The 13,438-nt window shown below is 42.8% G+C and overlaps 1 protein-coding gene across 2 annotated transcripts; it reads right to left on the bottom strand.

Annotated features, from left to right (window-relative positions):
* Positions 1-438: 438 nt before the first annotated feature.
* RSRC2 (arginine and serine rich coiled-coil 2) lies at positions 439-12,842 on the bottom strand. 2 transcript variants are annotated; one of them, XM_066609926.1, is made up of 10 exons: positions 12,675-12,842; positions 11,071-11,227; positions 9,509-9,552; positions 6,850-7,043; positions 6,180-6,323; positions 5,897-6,019; positions 4,487-4,566; positions 3,936-4,168; positions 2,674-2,763; positions 439-1,957 (listed from the first exon to the last, which is right to left on the bottom strand). In XM_066609926.1, the coding sequence occupies exons 1-10, from the start codon at positions 12,678-12,680 to the stop codon at positions 1,778-1,780; spliced, it is 1,251 nt and encodes a 416-aa protein (XP_066466023.1). In that variant the 5' UTR covers positions 12,681-12,842; the 3' UTR covers positions 439-1,777. The 2 variants fall into 2 exon arrangements, with proteins under 2 accessions (XP_066466023.1, XP_066466024.1); XM_066609927.1 differs by lacking the exon at positions 12,675-12,842 and adding an exon at positions 8,686-8,763 and having other exon boundaries at positions 6,850-7,065; positions 11,071-11,104.
* Positions 12,843-13,438: the final 596 nt, after the last annotated feature.

The following is a 13,438-nucleotide window of genomic DNA, read 5'->3' as shown; positions in this document are numbered from 1 at the left end:
CCTTTCATGGAAAACACTGCTAGGAGTTAAACAGCAGCTACAGCTGTTGAAAGTCATCACAATGAATACTGTTCCATAGACTAGGAGGAACATGACTCTCACAGCCAGAAGTTATTTAGGTGGAAGTAATTCTACAGAAGTCTATAGGCCTTGATTTCAGGTGAAACAGCAGTCTTAAATGCTACAGCTTTGCAATGGTACTGGCACTTTCAAATCTTTCCATCCCCAAGAGGAAAAAAATGAGCTTAATACACTATTGGAAATACCCAACTAAAAAGAAGTCAATCCAGCATCTAAACACAATACCTAGTTCTGAATATGAGAGAACGACCCAGGAGGATTTCTTTCCTCAGAGAGCTTATTATGCTTACTCTCTACTAACCTTAGCAAGTTTTTTTTCCCCCTCTACATTTTTCCCCCTAGAAGTAACTCACACACTTTTCACTTTGCTTGTTTTTTATTAATATTTTACAGCAATGTGTGTAGAAAGTTGTCAGTTCAGATCTTTCAACTCAAAATGCTTGTTCTCCTACTCCATTAAGCCCCACTGTGTTTTTTTAGATTGCATTTTGTCTTGGTCCTCACTTATTAATGAGGGATATTTGTTAACATAAAAATTGTTTTATAAAAGTCTTCAAATCAAAGTTTTAAAAAACAAGCCCTGGGGGGGGAGGGAGGAATGCCCCACACTCCAAGAATATCATCATCATCTCAACTTGCAAATTACACCTCAAAAGGCACACACCAGCAGGCACTCTGTGTGTTACAATGGGGATTGACTAACTGAAAGGCTTGTTTAAAAAAAGGACAAATTCAAAAGCATCAGTTTCTCTTTTCTTAAAAAAATTGATACTGCAACTGCTGAGCTACTGGGATGCTAAGGGATCAACATAAAATAATTCAAACACTAAATTTTACTTGAGGTGGCCTGATTTATCATCCAGTTTATACAACACCGATGATGGAAGTCATACAGGTACTACAACTGGTCTTCCATTGTATTAGAACAAGACAGTGTCCCTTTGTCTGAATTCTGGTGCAGGACAAGACAGGTCTCTATCAGCCACAACTCCATACAAAGGGCTAGTGGAGGAAATTTTGGACCCAAACTGAAGGGCATAAGAACTTAACAGAGTAAGCAAGTGAGTATTGGTAGGGTTAGCAAATACTGGCCAAGTATTTTACTCCTTCCAGTCCAAATACTAACAAATTCATGAGCATTTAATTTTACTGTTTGTTCTAGTGTTCTATGATGGTGAAAGCTTCCTCCTACTTAGTGCTGACAGCATAAAATTCTACAAGAACTAGGCTCTGAGCAATCCACCCAGTGAAGTTAACAGTACTATTTGAGAAAAACATTTTTATTAACCAGGTTTTTGCACTGCATTATGTACCCACTGGCCCATTCTGCTAGATAACACCTACACAATGTGTTTTATATTTCAAGAGTTGAAAATAACTGTACAAGGTTAAAGTACAAAAGTACACAAGACAGTGGACACAAAATATCCATGTATGAGTTCACCCTCAACTGTTCCGAAAAGCAGAACTAAAAACGCTGACTTCTGTAGCTCTGTCAAGTATAATGAAGTGAGTGTAACCTGATTACAACATGGAACACCAGTTATCTCTGATCTGATATTTACAAAAATTGTAATGTCAATAAATTAAAGTCAATGCAACACCCATGCAAGCCAGCAAGCTAGCTGTTGGTGAACAAGGACCCAATATTGAACAGGAAACTCTGACAAGTCCCAGGTTTTGCGATCATGTTCTTTCAAACAGCATCCATTCCTCTCATTGAAGATGTAAATCCCAATCCCATTCCTCTTTGCGTGTGCGTCTGCGACCTGGCCATTTCATACTGTGCATCTAGATTTCTGAATACTTCTTCCTGCTGCTTTAAAGTCTTATAACTTTCTTCATCCACTGAACTACCACCAGCTTCCTCCTCACTCTATAATCAAAAGGCAGACAGTAAAGAAAAAAGGATTAACAAATTTGTCCTCTGAACTGTTTATACGCTCAGATATCTTCACAAGTTAATACAGTATGCAAATGTTTGCAAAGACATCAGCTTCAGGAGCATACAGTTTAGATACAGTTGGTTAATTTCATGTAGAAGTCTTTGAGACCTTACTCCCTACACCTCTGTGACAGTCAGGGGTCATCAACCTAGGGTTCCATGGCTTCACTATACTACCCCGGCTCACTGTCCCAACTTCACAGAAGCTCAGGGGGACACATACCCAATTTAGTTTTCAGGTAACCCATGCCCTTAAGGGATCCAATCTCAGCTTAAGAGTGTGGGCTATGGTTCTTAATTTAGGTCAGTAGCTGCCAAACCACAGCTCATGGGCCAGATACGGCATTAAGGAAAAAGTAGCCCAGGTGCAGAGCTTTCACTGCCCATTGCCCCAGCAGGCTCTGCACCCCAATTTCCAGGCAGAGGCAGCTGCCCAGTGCAAGTTTCTGATGCAACTGGCTGGAAAGAAAGGAGGCTGTGGAACAGAAAGCTCCATGTCACACCCAGATGGCTCTTGATTAATGAACTAAGAATTAATGACATCTTAACCTGGTGATGATATCCATAGTCATTTCTTGAGCCCCTTCCACAGATTCACTTAAAAAGCAGTTCATGTATGAGATGGTCTACGTTGTAGAGTTACATACCTTAATACCCATTAGTTTCCTAAATTTGACATTTTGGTCCTTGTTTCCAAAGTTCAATTTCTCCCAGATTTCTGCAGACTGAGATTTATCCTATTAAAAAAACAAGGTTTTATTTATAAACACACACAGAGCTTCAACTGGTTTTGAGTTTATAGGCCATCTGATGCTATGGAGAAGTGAACATTTGAACATACAGCATGAGCACGTAGCAGGTAATAAGTCATACCCCTACATGCAGGTTACACCTGGACTATGTGCAAGTAGTATAATGTGGAAATAACCTTTGCCTCACATGTTCAGCAAGGCTGCTGGTGTTCTGGAGGATTTTTTGCGCTTTGGAATCTGGTTGCATGCCTGAAGCCTCACATTCAGTTTGGCAGGAAATTTGCAAGACTGGAAACTTTACAGAAGGGATGCAACTATTATCCATAGAAGAAATACCCCAGGGTTTGTACAGCATGGCCCTTTTAGTAACAATTCATCCAACTGGGCAATTTACAGGCACTGCAGATCCTCAAGAACATAAGAACAGCCCCATTGGATCAGGCCACAGGCCCATCTAGTCCAGCTTCCTGTACCTCACAGCGGCCCACCAAATGCCCCAGGGAGCACACCAGATAACAAGAGACCTCATCCTGGTGCCCTCCCTTGCATTTGGCATTCCAACATAGCCCATTTCTAAAATCAAGAGGTTGCACATGCACATCATGGCTTGTAACCTGTAATGGATTTTTCCTCCAGAAACTTGTCCAATCCCCCTTTAAAGGCATCCAGGCCAGGCACCATCACCACATCCTGTGGCAAGGAGTTCCACAGGCCAACCACACATTGAGTAAAGAAATATTTTCTTTTGTCTGTTCTAACTCTCCCAACACTCAGTTTTAGTGGATGTCCCCTGGTTTTGGTGTTATGTGAGAGCGTAAAGAGCATCTCTCTATCCACTCTGTCCACCCCCTGCATAATTTTGTATGTCTCAATCATGTCCCCCCTCAGGTGCCTCCTTTCTAGGCTGAAGAGGCCCAAATGCTGTAGCCTTTCCTCATAAGGCTGTTCCATACTAAGTGGAAACCTCTGCCACATTTCTGAGGAAGTGACTCTTTTTTTCCAAGAAAAGGGGAAAAAATAAATTTCTAGCCCTCACAGTTGCACAACTTAGTATGCCAATATAATGAACTTTTCCACTATCAAATAAATGTATCCCCGTATGTACTAGCTGTACATGGTGCGGCTTAGAGAGCAAAATTTGTGGCACTGAGAATTACCCCTTCTTTTTTGCCTTGCCACAGCATTTTCCGCTTCTTCTCCTGCTCAGCAAACTTCATGGGATTCACTGCTGCAGGATTGTAATAGCTTGGTACAGCTATCCCAGTCTCTGCCAAGGCCTTTGCTTGCAGGGCTGCCATTTGAGCTGCCATTGCTATCTGAGGAGTGACTTGTGTCCCAGAAGCCAAAAGAGCTGCAACGTTGATGACAGAACCACTTGTGGCAGCAGCAGCTGAAATTAGAAACAAACGTTGGAGAACATTTAAAAGTTTGTTCTTGTTCATCTTAGGCACGTGAAAGAGCTATAATCCCCGATATAAGTAATACAAACTAGAACAGTGGGCTGTTTCTGCTAGTTCTTCCCATCTGTCTGATAGCACAACTATTTTTAGAGACTGCCTATAAAAGTTTAATAGAAAGCCTTTATTGCTCTGCTTATTTCAAAACTGATGAGTAACATAGTAAAATAGATTTTGATTTTTTTCTTCTTTTAAGCTCCAAAGCTATGTTTCTACTATTGTATCCTAGTAGTTCATAAAAACAGAATTACCAGCAGCTATTTCCTGTTGCTTCTGTTTTTCAACCAGTTCTTTCTCTCTTTGCTCTTGAAGTTTTTTTGCTCTTTCCAATCTAGGAATAATAATGCAGAAGTATTTCAGATAATTTTCACTGTTGCCACATAGACTTTTACACAAAGAATGATCATGTAACCTGTGAAGAATTTGCATGCAACTAAACATATGAACAGTCTTGTTCCTAATTCTCATGATGGCAGTTTTGATAATGTCTTTATTGTTTACAAGAAAGCAAACAGAAGCCTTTGTTCATGATTAAGATCTCACTGCATGAAAGCACTTTTCCTTCCTGATCATTTCAAAAGTTGGAACAGATTTTATCCAAAGTAATTGAATGTTTCCCATGTTTGTGAAAGTGGCACCCTAACTATACACAAATGTGGCCTTATTCTTTACACACGTGCTTACCAGGAAGTAAGCCCCACCAAACACAGTGGGATTTACTTCTGAGTAAACACGGAATTGTGCGGTAATTTATGCAATTTAACTGCAGCTCAAAGTTTCTAAGGCAACTTTTGGAAATACAGCAAAGGTTAGCAATTTAACTTTCGGAAAGGTTAGCTCTCTGATGCAAAGACTGCTATTGCTGTGAGCTGAGGATACTTAATGTGAATATTCTAAGAAATCACAATACTGGATTGCTACCATATTTTGTATCATACTCAGGCGCCTACCTCTGTAAGAATCCCAACTGGCCCTCAGTCTATTATAAATCTTTGGTCTGCTTACAGCTGTAATAGTAAAGCCAAAGGTTCAGAAGATTCCTACAAAAGCTACATATGTTTTACACAGGCTAAAAGTAGCCATACAATCCAGCTTGTCCTCTTAGATAATAGCAGAAGGCCTTTCTACAAGTGCCGCCTAGGGAGGTACGTAGGGCAGCGGCTAGAAATAGGACCTTCTCATTAGTGGCACCAACGCTATGGAATTCCCTTCCCCTTGACTAAAGAATGGCTCCCTCTCTTGAGACTTTTCAGCGAGGCCTGAAGACCCTTCTGTTTAAACAAGCCTTCTGAGTTCTCGGCCTTTTTAACATCTTTTAATTTTTTACAGGCCTGATTCTTTAATGACTTGCTGCTCTATGCTCTTTTTACCTTTTTACTACTTTTTATCTGACTACTGTTTTTATGATATGTGTTAATATGCTTTTATCTGTTTTTAAATTATGTTTTTAATCTGTTTTAACCTGTTGTAAGCCACCTTGAGTCCCTTCAGGGAGAAAGGCGGGGTAAAAATAAAGTTGTTGTTATTATTATTATTATTATTATTATTTTAGTTGAAGAAATAATGCCCCCCCAAGGCTAGCATGCTGCGAGTTTCTGTGGTCATAAAAAATTAAGTTTACAGAAGCCAAGAAAAATTCAAGACAGATTAAAGTCTAGTACCTTCTCGCCAATGCTTCCTGTGCATCCATTGCTGTGTTTCGTCCCCTAAAGGGTGGTGGGCTAGGGCTTCGGCTGTGACTTCTGCTGAACCTCCTGGGTTTCTCAGGTCTCTTCTTTCTCTCTCTGCCAGTGAGAATATTGATGTTGTAGAAGTCACATGTCATTTACCACTTCATAACTGCTTAAGAATTCATTGTTCTCCAAAACCCCTTCTCACCTGAAGTACTTTCACCCACCCACCCTATGATTCTGACTTCTGTGTAAACAGGAAGCATTAGTATACCTGCTTCTACTCCGACTTCTGCTTTTGCTGCGGCTTCTATGCCTGTGTCTAGATCTTGATCTAGAACGTGATCTTACACGACGCTTTTTATCTCTGCTTCGAGATCGTGACTTTTTTCTCTCACGGCTTCTACTACGATGACGCCTGAAATCACATTCCAAAAACCTGGTAATATTTCCTAGCTTTAATATTCGCATCTATTAGCAGCAAAATACATAAGCTCTGTTGAAGTGATTAAAAAAACCATAACAAGGTTATGGGTTCATGTACAGTTAGCTTGTCTTCACCTAAAATTGATGGCTTGAGCATTATTAACTATTTTGGTTCTCTAAAAAACACAAAATTATTGGCATAATCTAAAGGTTTTGGCAAACTGCTACAGCATAGGAATTCTAATCAATGAAGAGAAAGTGCAAAGTTACTCAAAACCTGATGTGCTGAGCAATGATATTTACCAAAAAATTACACCAGCACATACCAGGCAGCACACTCCTAGGATCAAGGTATAGTTGGGCACAGCAATAAGTTCCCAAAATAGTAAGCTAAAGCACTGATGGCTTAAATGTAAATCTCTTGTAATGCATGCTGCTCAGTCAGCACTTCTACAAACATCTAGAACTATTTTCAATGTAAACAATTAAAGTTACTCGAGTACTGTGATGAGAGCTACCTTTCACGAGACCTTGATCTTGAGTGACTCCGCCCTCTGGACGATTTTTTCTCTTTGCGCTTATGCCTCTCCTCACCATTTTCTGAGGTGCTTACGCTGTCTCTTCCTTTTTCAGAAGAGGAGTGTTCTTTGTCATTATGATCTTCAGATTTGTGCTTCTTGGAAGACTTCTCTTTGGACCCATGTCTTCTTGCCTGTTTTAAGAAGAAGTTGGTTCTTTCAGGAAAATAGTGCAACAAAAAGAGTTAGTATGGGCATCAGCAGGTAAAGAATGATATGTTGTGATGCAACATTAGTAACCTTAGGAGTGCGGCCCAGTCAACTTCGATGGCGCTAACACCACTGTCTACCCAATGTTGCAGACGCACACCATCATTCCTATTCCCATCCCACACCCCTTTTATACAACATGGTAAAAGCATCTTGTGCTATGACCACTTTCACAACGTTCTACAGAACAGTGGGTTCACCTGATCAGTTACCCCACAAGGGTGGGGGAGAAGCAACCTTACTTCCTAGACCCATAAGGAAGATGAAGTAATCACTCATTTGTAAAGAGTGTATGCAAGACTTCTCTACAGTTTACACAGAAGAACTACTAGTCTCCTTACTGAGATTTGTATTTGCTATGTCTTTTGCTTGAAGCCTTGATAGAGGATATAAGTATGACTGACTCATGTTTTGCTCCTGCAGTAATGTCTGTATTTTTCTGAGACAGTTCTTACTACCCCAGGCTTGGTTAACCTAAATTTTGAATGGGGATGCTGCAGTTCTCCTCCTTTGTATATGTTTCTACTCTAAAGACCATCAAGGAGCTTAATTTAAAAAAAAGGCAAATCCACAAGAAAGATCAAGGGTAAATTGCAAGTGGTTCAAATATTTGTTTTCTTTCGAGATCAACATAAATGGCATACTACATCCAATCACAGCGTATTAACTGACCACTGTAGTTAGCTGGATATATCAAACGCGGATCACATTCTTACTTCAAGAACGCAATTCTATCCAACTTTACAGCACTGGTGCACCTGCAATGTAGCCCCAAGGTAAGGGAACATTCCCTTAGAAGTCTCTGTGACTGCCCCTCCACTGCAGGATAAAATGAACACCTCACTGTCATGGCTACGTCAGTGCTAGAAAGCTGGATAGGACTGGGGCCCAAGATGAACACCTGTTGAACTACTAAACTTGCTAGCAGACTGGATCAAGAAATTTCTACCATCAGACACATCCATTTGGGCTACTTTTCAGTTACTGGTACAACTCCTGGAAAGAGATTATCTAAACTGTGCTCTGAAATTAAGAGTATGAAGTTCTTCCTTATTACACACATAGCATGAGCCCATAAAGATGGAATGAATCCTATAGGAAGAGGGCATTTGTGCATTTGCTGTTGTGGGCGAGTCTGCATTTGTGTGTTGCCATACCCTCCTGCTCCACTCTTCCCTTTAAGCTTTGTAAATGACCACACTAGAAGAACTATAAAAGACCTGTATATTTTTCAAGAACTATTTAAAACACATTTCAAGAAGCTAAATTAAAATTGTTGGGCCAAACATCCATAGTAGCTGGAAACTAGTACCGTTTATTTCCCACCAAATTTAAAATGTGTATAGGCAAACCTCCTTTATATAACTTATACAGAAACCAGTCTTAAAAACATTTAAAAATTCATCTAGCAATATGATCAAGCATTGACAAAGTTTGGATGAAAGATTCTTAGTTAAGCAAAACAGAACAGTCTTAAACAAACACTTTGTATTAAAAACCACCATTATATCCCAAAAGTTTCTTTTTTTTTAAAGCGAAATATGAGTTTGAATGACTAATAGTTACCTTATCATGAAGTAGGCTTATAATTTTGCTATCTGAGTCTGGAGCGTCTTCAGTTCAGTCTCTTCGCGCATTAGCACGCTGAGTATGATTTATTATAGAAATGTTATCATGTGATCTAAACAATATAGTCAATTCACAAATACTCTCCTAATTTTCTCTTTTTTAAACAGAGCTTCCATTCGGAAGGGGGAAGAGAAGACCCTGGCCCCACCTTAGCAATTCTTATCTTTCTGGTCTAGGGCTATCCCAGCAGAACTTAGCTATCTTCCTGGCTACTGATGATGTTTGTCTCCAGAGAGGCGATGGCAGCAATAGGCTGACCTAGCAAGGATATCACTACTGCTGCCTCGTCTCGTGCCCTTCCCCTTGCCTTAAGACCATTTTCACTCCTACAGACCCTGCTGTATGTATAAGCACTATAAGAATATTTAAGTTACTAACTGCGCACAGCTAAGCTAGTGGGGAGTTGGAGTCAAACATTCTAAAATAAAATGGGCACCACGACTTTGCAAGTTCTGAGTACTGGTCATGTAGGAGAAGGAACAAGAATTCTGAATGGAAGCTCTGTGAGAATCAAATAAACCAATTCTATTTCTCAACAGAAATGTTTATTGTAGCTGCTGCCACAGCTAATCTGAATTTGTCAACTATTACCTTTGTTACGATGGCTTCAGTCATGTTTCTCACTCCAAGAACATTTTTTTGAATTTACAGTTTTTTGTACTTACCATTAAGACAATTACATATTAAAATTTATACATGCTATGGCATACTTTTAAATATGTCTCTTACAATTACCTAAGCACTACAAAGTATTAATTACCTCTTTGCTTCTGCTCCGGCTTCTGTATTTTTTCCCGTCATTATCTAAGGAAGGAAGGATTTATTAATCATCAAGGAAAGGTGCCTAGAACACTAGTCTTAACCTCTAAAGGCACCATCCTCAGTAACACCCAATAAGTGGTAGTGTCATTTATTTGTGTTATCTGTTTAAATTTATATAACAGTTTTATTTACACTTTCCACACCAATACCTCCTCCTTGCTCACACCCACATTCTTAACATAATACAGTTGCCATGGGGTATAGGTTCCTGTTGCCTCCAAGGATAACTGAAACTATCAATAGCATTGAACCCTACACTTACTGTGGTGACACAAGTCTTGAACACAACAGTAACAGAAAGTGGACAGCAGATGAAGCCTTCTGGAAAAGGAAAGTGACAGTGAAAATGCTATACTTGGAGCTGCTAGAGAAGGGGACAGCAAGAACGGTAATAGGAAGCCGAGTCTAGTATCTGTCTGCTTTCTGTTGTCCGCTTCCTATCAGCTTTCGTACTGTCACCTCCTCCAGTAGCTACAAGTCTAGCGTCCTTGCTGTCTGCTTCTGTTTCCAAAAAGCTTTCTCTGCTGTCCATTTACTGCTAAGAGTCATGAGCAAAGCCGATGGGAGGGGAATTTGAGAACTACGGATAAATGAAACTGTGGAAACCACGTCAGCAGATGGGGGATACTGTATCTAAAGTGGTACTTTTGATTCACGTATTTGTTGTGAGGACACCACTAGCTATGCTTTTGGAAAATGTGAGGACTTTTCCGCAATTTAGAGGCTTTCAAACACTTTAGAACAGGGGTGCCCAAACCCTGGTCCTGGGGCCACTTGTGGCCTTCGAGGCCTCTCAATGCAGCCCTCAGGGAGCCCCCAGTTTCCAATGAGCCTCTAGCCCTCCGGAGATTTGTTGGAGCCCACACTGGCCTGATGCAACTGTTCTCAGCATGAGGGCGACTGTTTGACCTCGTGCGTGAGCTGTGGGATGGGGGCTCCCTCCACTGCTTGTTGTTTCACGTCTGTGATGTAGTAGCGGCAGCAAAGGAAAGACCAGCCTTGCTTTGTGCAAGGCCTTTTATAGGCCTTGAGCTATTGCAAGACCTTCATTCATTCATATGTTCATCTTTAATATACTCATTTATGTAAACTTATGTAAACGTATTCAAATTTTAGATGTAAATTAATTCTTTCCCCACCCCCACCCCCGCCCCTGACACAGTGTCAGAGAGACGATGTGGCCCTTCTGCCAAAAACTTTGTGGACATCCCTGCTTTAGAATAATGGGTAAAAAAATGAGACAAGCAGTTGTGGCTAACACCATGTGAGGCAATGTTAGTTGCAGCTATCCAATCAATACCACAAGCCCCAACAAGTCTTGCAAACCAAATACCCAAACTGTACAGTTTTACGTATATTCACTTGAAAGTCCCACTGATTTTAATGGCGCTCATCTCAAAGCAAGCATGCTTAGGCAAGTAGTCCAACACAGCCACCACTAGGATAAGTTTACCCATAACAGGACCTGCTGACGAAGACTGTCATGCAAGGTTTCCATACCTGATTTTCGTTTTCTCTCTCTCGATCGTGAACGTGACCTTGAATAATGATGTTTTGAAGGTCTAGGAGAATTAGTTGCATCTGACTGCTCCCTTTTCTTCTCTCTATCAGGAGATGATTTTTCTGGGGCAGATGCCTCTCGCTCTGTATCGCTAGCCTACATCAAGAGAAAATAGGTTCTTATATTAAGAAACTAGGCTATTAAAAGATCTGTTCAAGCATTTATGACCAAACAGGTTATTCTTGCTATTTATAGAAAGGCTTCCTATCGGTGCATTGACAGCTGCTGTGCTCCAACTATCAACGAACTTTTCTGTCTGCAAGCAGATTTGTGACATCACTCTCTACCACAAAAAGACCTGCCGAGTTATGATCTCTAGATCAGGGGTGCTCACACTTTTTTGGCTCGAGAGCTACTTTGAAACCCAGCAAGGTCCGGAGATCTACCAGGGGGGAAGGAAGCGTCTGACAGACACCCCCTTTAATGTATGGAGCCCCTGCTGGAGTCTAGTCAGTTTCCTCAGTTTTGTTGCTGCATGCCTGAAGAGCAGCTAAAGTGTCAGTTTCAGTGTCAGCTAAATATGTCAGTTTCGTCTAGTCACTAGACGAAACTGACATATTAACAGTTTGGAGAAAAAGGGCTCTGCAATCTACTCATTTTGCCTTGCGATCTACCGGTAGATTGCGATCCACCTATTGAGCACCCCTGCTCTAGATCATCCTAGCCTAGCACACTGGTGCTTCAGACACAACCTTCGTATTACTACAGCATGTGTCTTCACTCCTGTTTCAACCTACAACAGGAAATGGAAACCTAGTGCACTTACTTTCCAGGTGTCAACATACAGAACAGCAATTAAGGCTTGCTTTATTTCCTCTTAAATACTAACTCTCCCTACTGCCACCGTCCCCAACGCGTTAAACACACCACAAACAGCATTCCCCAGAATCAAGGTGTCCTCTCTGACGTCACTCGGCAGCCAGTCATTAAGTGATCTCTACGGCAGCTTAATGAACCAGTTCTCTAGTTTCTATTTTCATAGACTGCACAACAAAGTCTATGCACAACAAGTCTATGCACAACAAATTCAGAGCGCGATACCATAGTCTTTCGAGACCGAAGGTTGCCAACACACACAACAAAGTCCAAGCCAACTTCACTGTATTTTTTCACATTTCTTCTAGGTGTCAAACAAAGAATTTTAATAAGTCTCTGGATGGGCATAAAGCACAAGCCAAGTTCAAAACTTAGAAGCATCTTAAAAGCCTTTCCCAGAAGTGCCTGGGAAAGGCCCTGCCCCCAAGACCCCCCACCCCCCCAGTGGAGGGCAGAGGCTCCCAGAAGTGCCCCCAAGGCCCCTCCCACCCAGTGCAGGGCAGAGGCTCCCAGAAGCCTCTCCCACCCAGGGAGGGGAGGGGGCCCAGAGAAGCTTCCAGAAGGAGCTTGGGGGGCCTCCTCCCCCTCCCCTCGGCCCAAGATGGCGCCCACGGGGGGGAGCGGGAGAAGACGGCGCCATCTTGTCTCGCGCACACAACGGCGCTCCCTCCGCCGCCCACCCGCCCGGCCCGCAGGACTCCTCCCCGCTTCTACGGGGGGTGCTCACCGCCATGTCGGAGCGCCTGCGGAGAGGGGAAGGGGGACGAGCGGGCGCTCTTCGCGCGCCTCCTCAGGAGAGCGAAGCGCCTCCAACGCTCGCTCGCTCGCCAGCCCGCGACTGACAGGCTGAGGCGAGCTACCGCGCGGCCCCGCCCACTCCTCCAGAGTGCCCGGATGGAGCGGGGACGCCCGACCGCCCCGCGCACTCCCTCACGGTGCCCGGATGGAGCTGAGGAGGGGAGGAGCGTCAGCAGCACCGCAGTCAGAACGCGGCTCAGGCTATAAAAAGGAGGAGTGGGCGGGGCACGTTTCCCCGGCAACGGCGGAGAATCCAGCCAATCAGCGGAAAGGGGGCGTGGTGCAGTTTTGACTTTTGCAGTAAGGAATCCTAAGCAGCCCCCCCTCGTTTTCAGTCAGGAAAACCCGGACGGAACAATAGATGTGGTGAGTCTTGACTTTTTCATAGCTGTATGAGCACGCGCGCCTGTGGCTTGCTAAGAGGAATTTTGATCTGTCCCGCCACCCGTAGCCATATAAAAGGAAATGTTCCCGCCAATTTGAACTGTTGTCTGCAGCGGTGATCCAAGGAGAAGGTGATGCTCTCTGCTGGGGGGGGGCGGGCTGAAGGGGCGGGGCCTCAGGTGCCTATCACTGCTGCTGCCTGGCAGGTGGGTGTCCAGCAGCTGAAGCTCCCCCCTACCAGCAGCTCCTCCCCATGGCAGGAAAGGCTTCACCTGTTGAATGCCTGTCTGTTAGGGAAGTCTCAGCTGC

This window comes from Tiliqua scincoides, chromosome 14 (genome assembly GCF_035046505.1).
Source record: "Tiliqua scincoides isolate rTilSci1 chromosome 14, rTilSci1.hap2, whole genome shotgun sequence".
In the NCBI taxonomy this organism is placed as follows: Eukaryota; Metazoa; Chordata; class Lepidosauria; order Squamata; family Scincidae; genus Tiliqua; species Tiliqua scincoides.
The sequence above is the reverse complement of the archived record's forward strand: the minus strand, read 5'-3'. Positions and strand labels throughout refer to the sequence as shown.

Excerpts from the sequence above, each read along its gene's own strand:
- RSRC2 (XM_066609926.1), bottom strand. Across the intron at positions 6,324-6,849 it reads AGATCAAGGTCTCGTGAAAG|GCGTCATCGTAGTAGAAGCC; the intron begins GTAGCTCTCATC and ends ATGTGATTTCAG. Across the intron at positions 4,169-4,486 it reads GCAACAGGAAATAGCTGCTG|CTGCTGCTGCCACAAGTGGT; the intron begins GTAATTCTGTTT and ends TTCTAATTTCAG.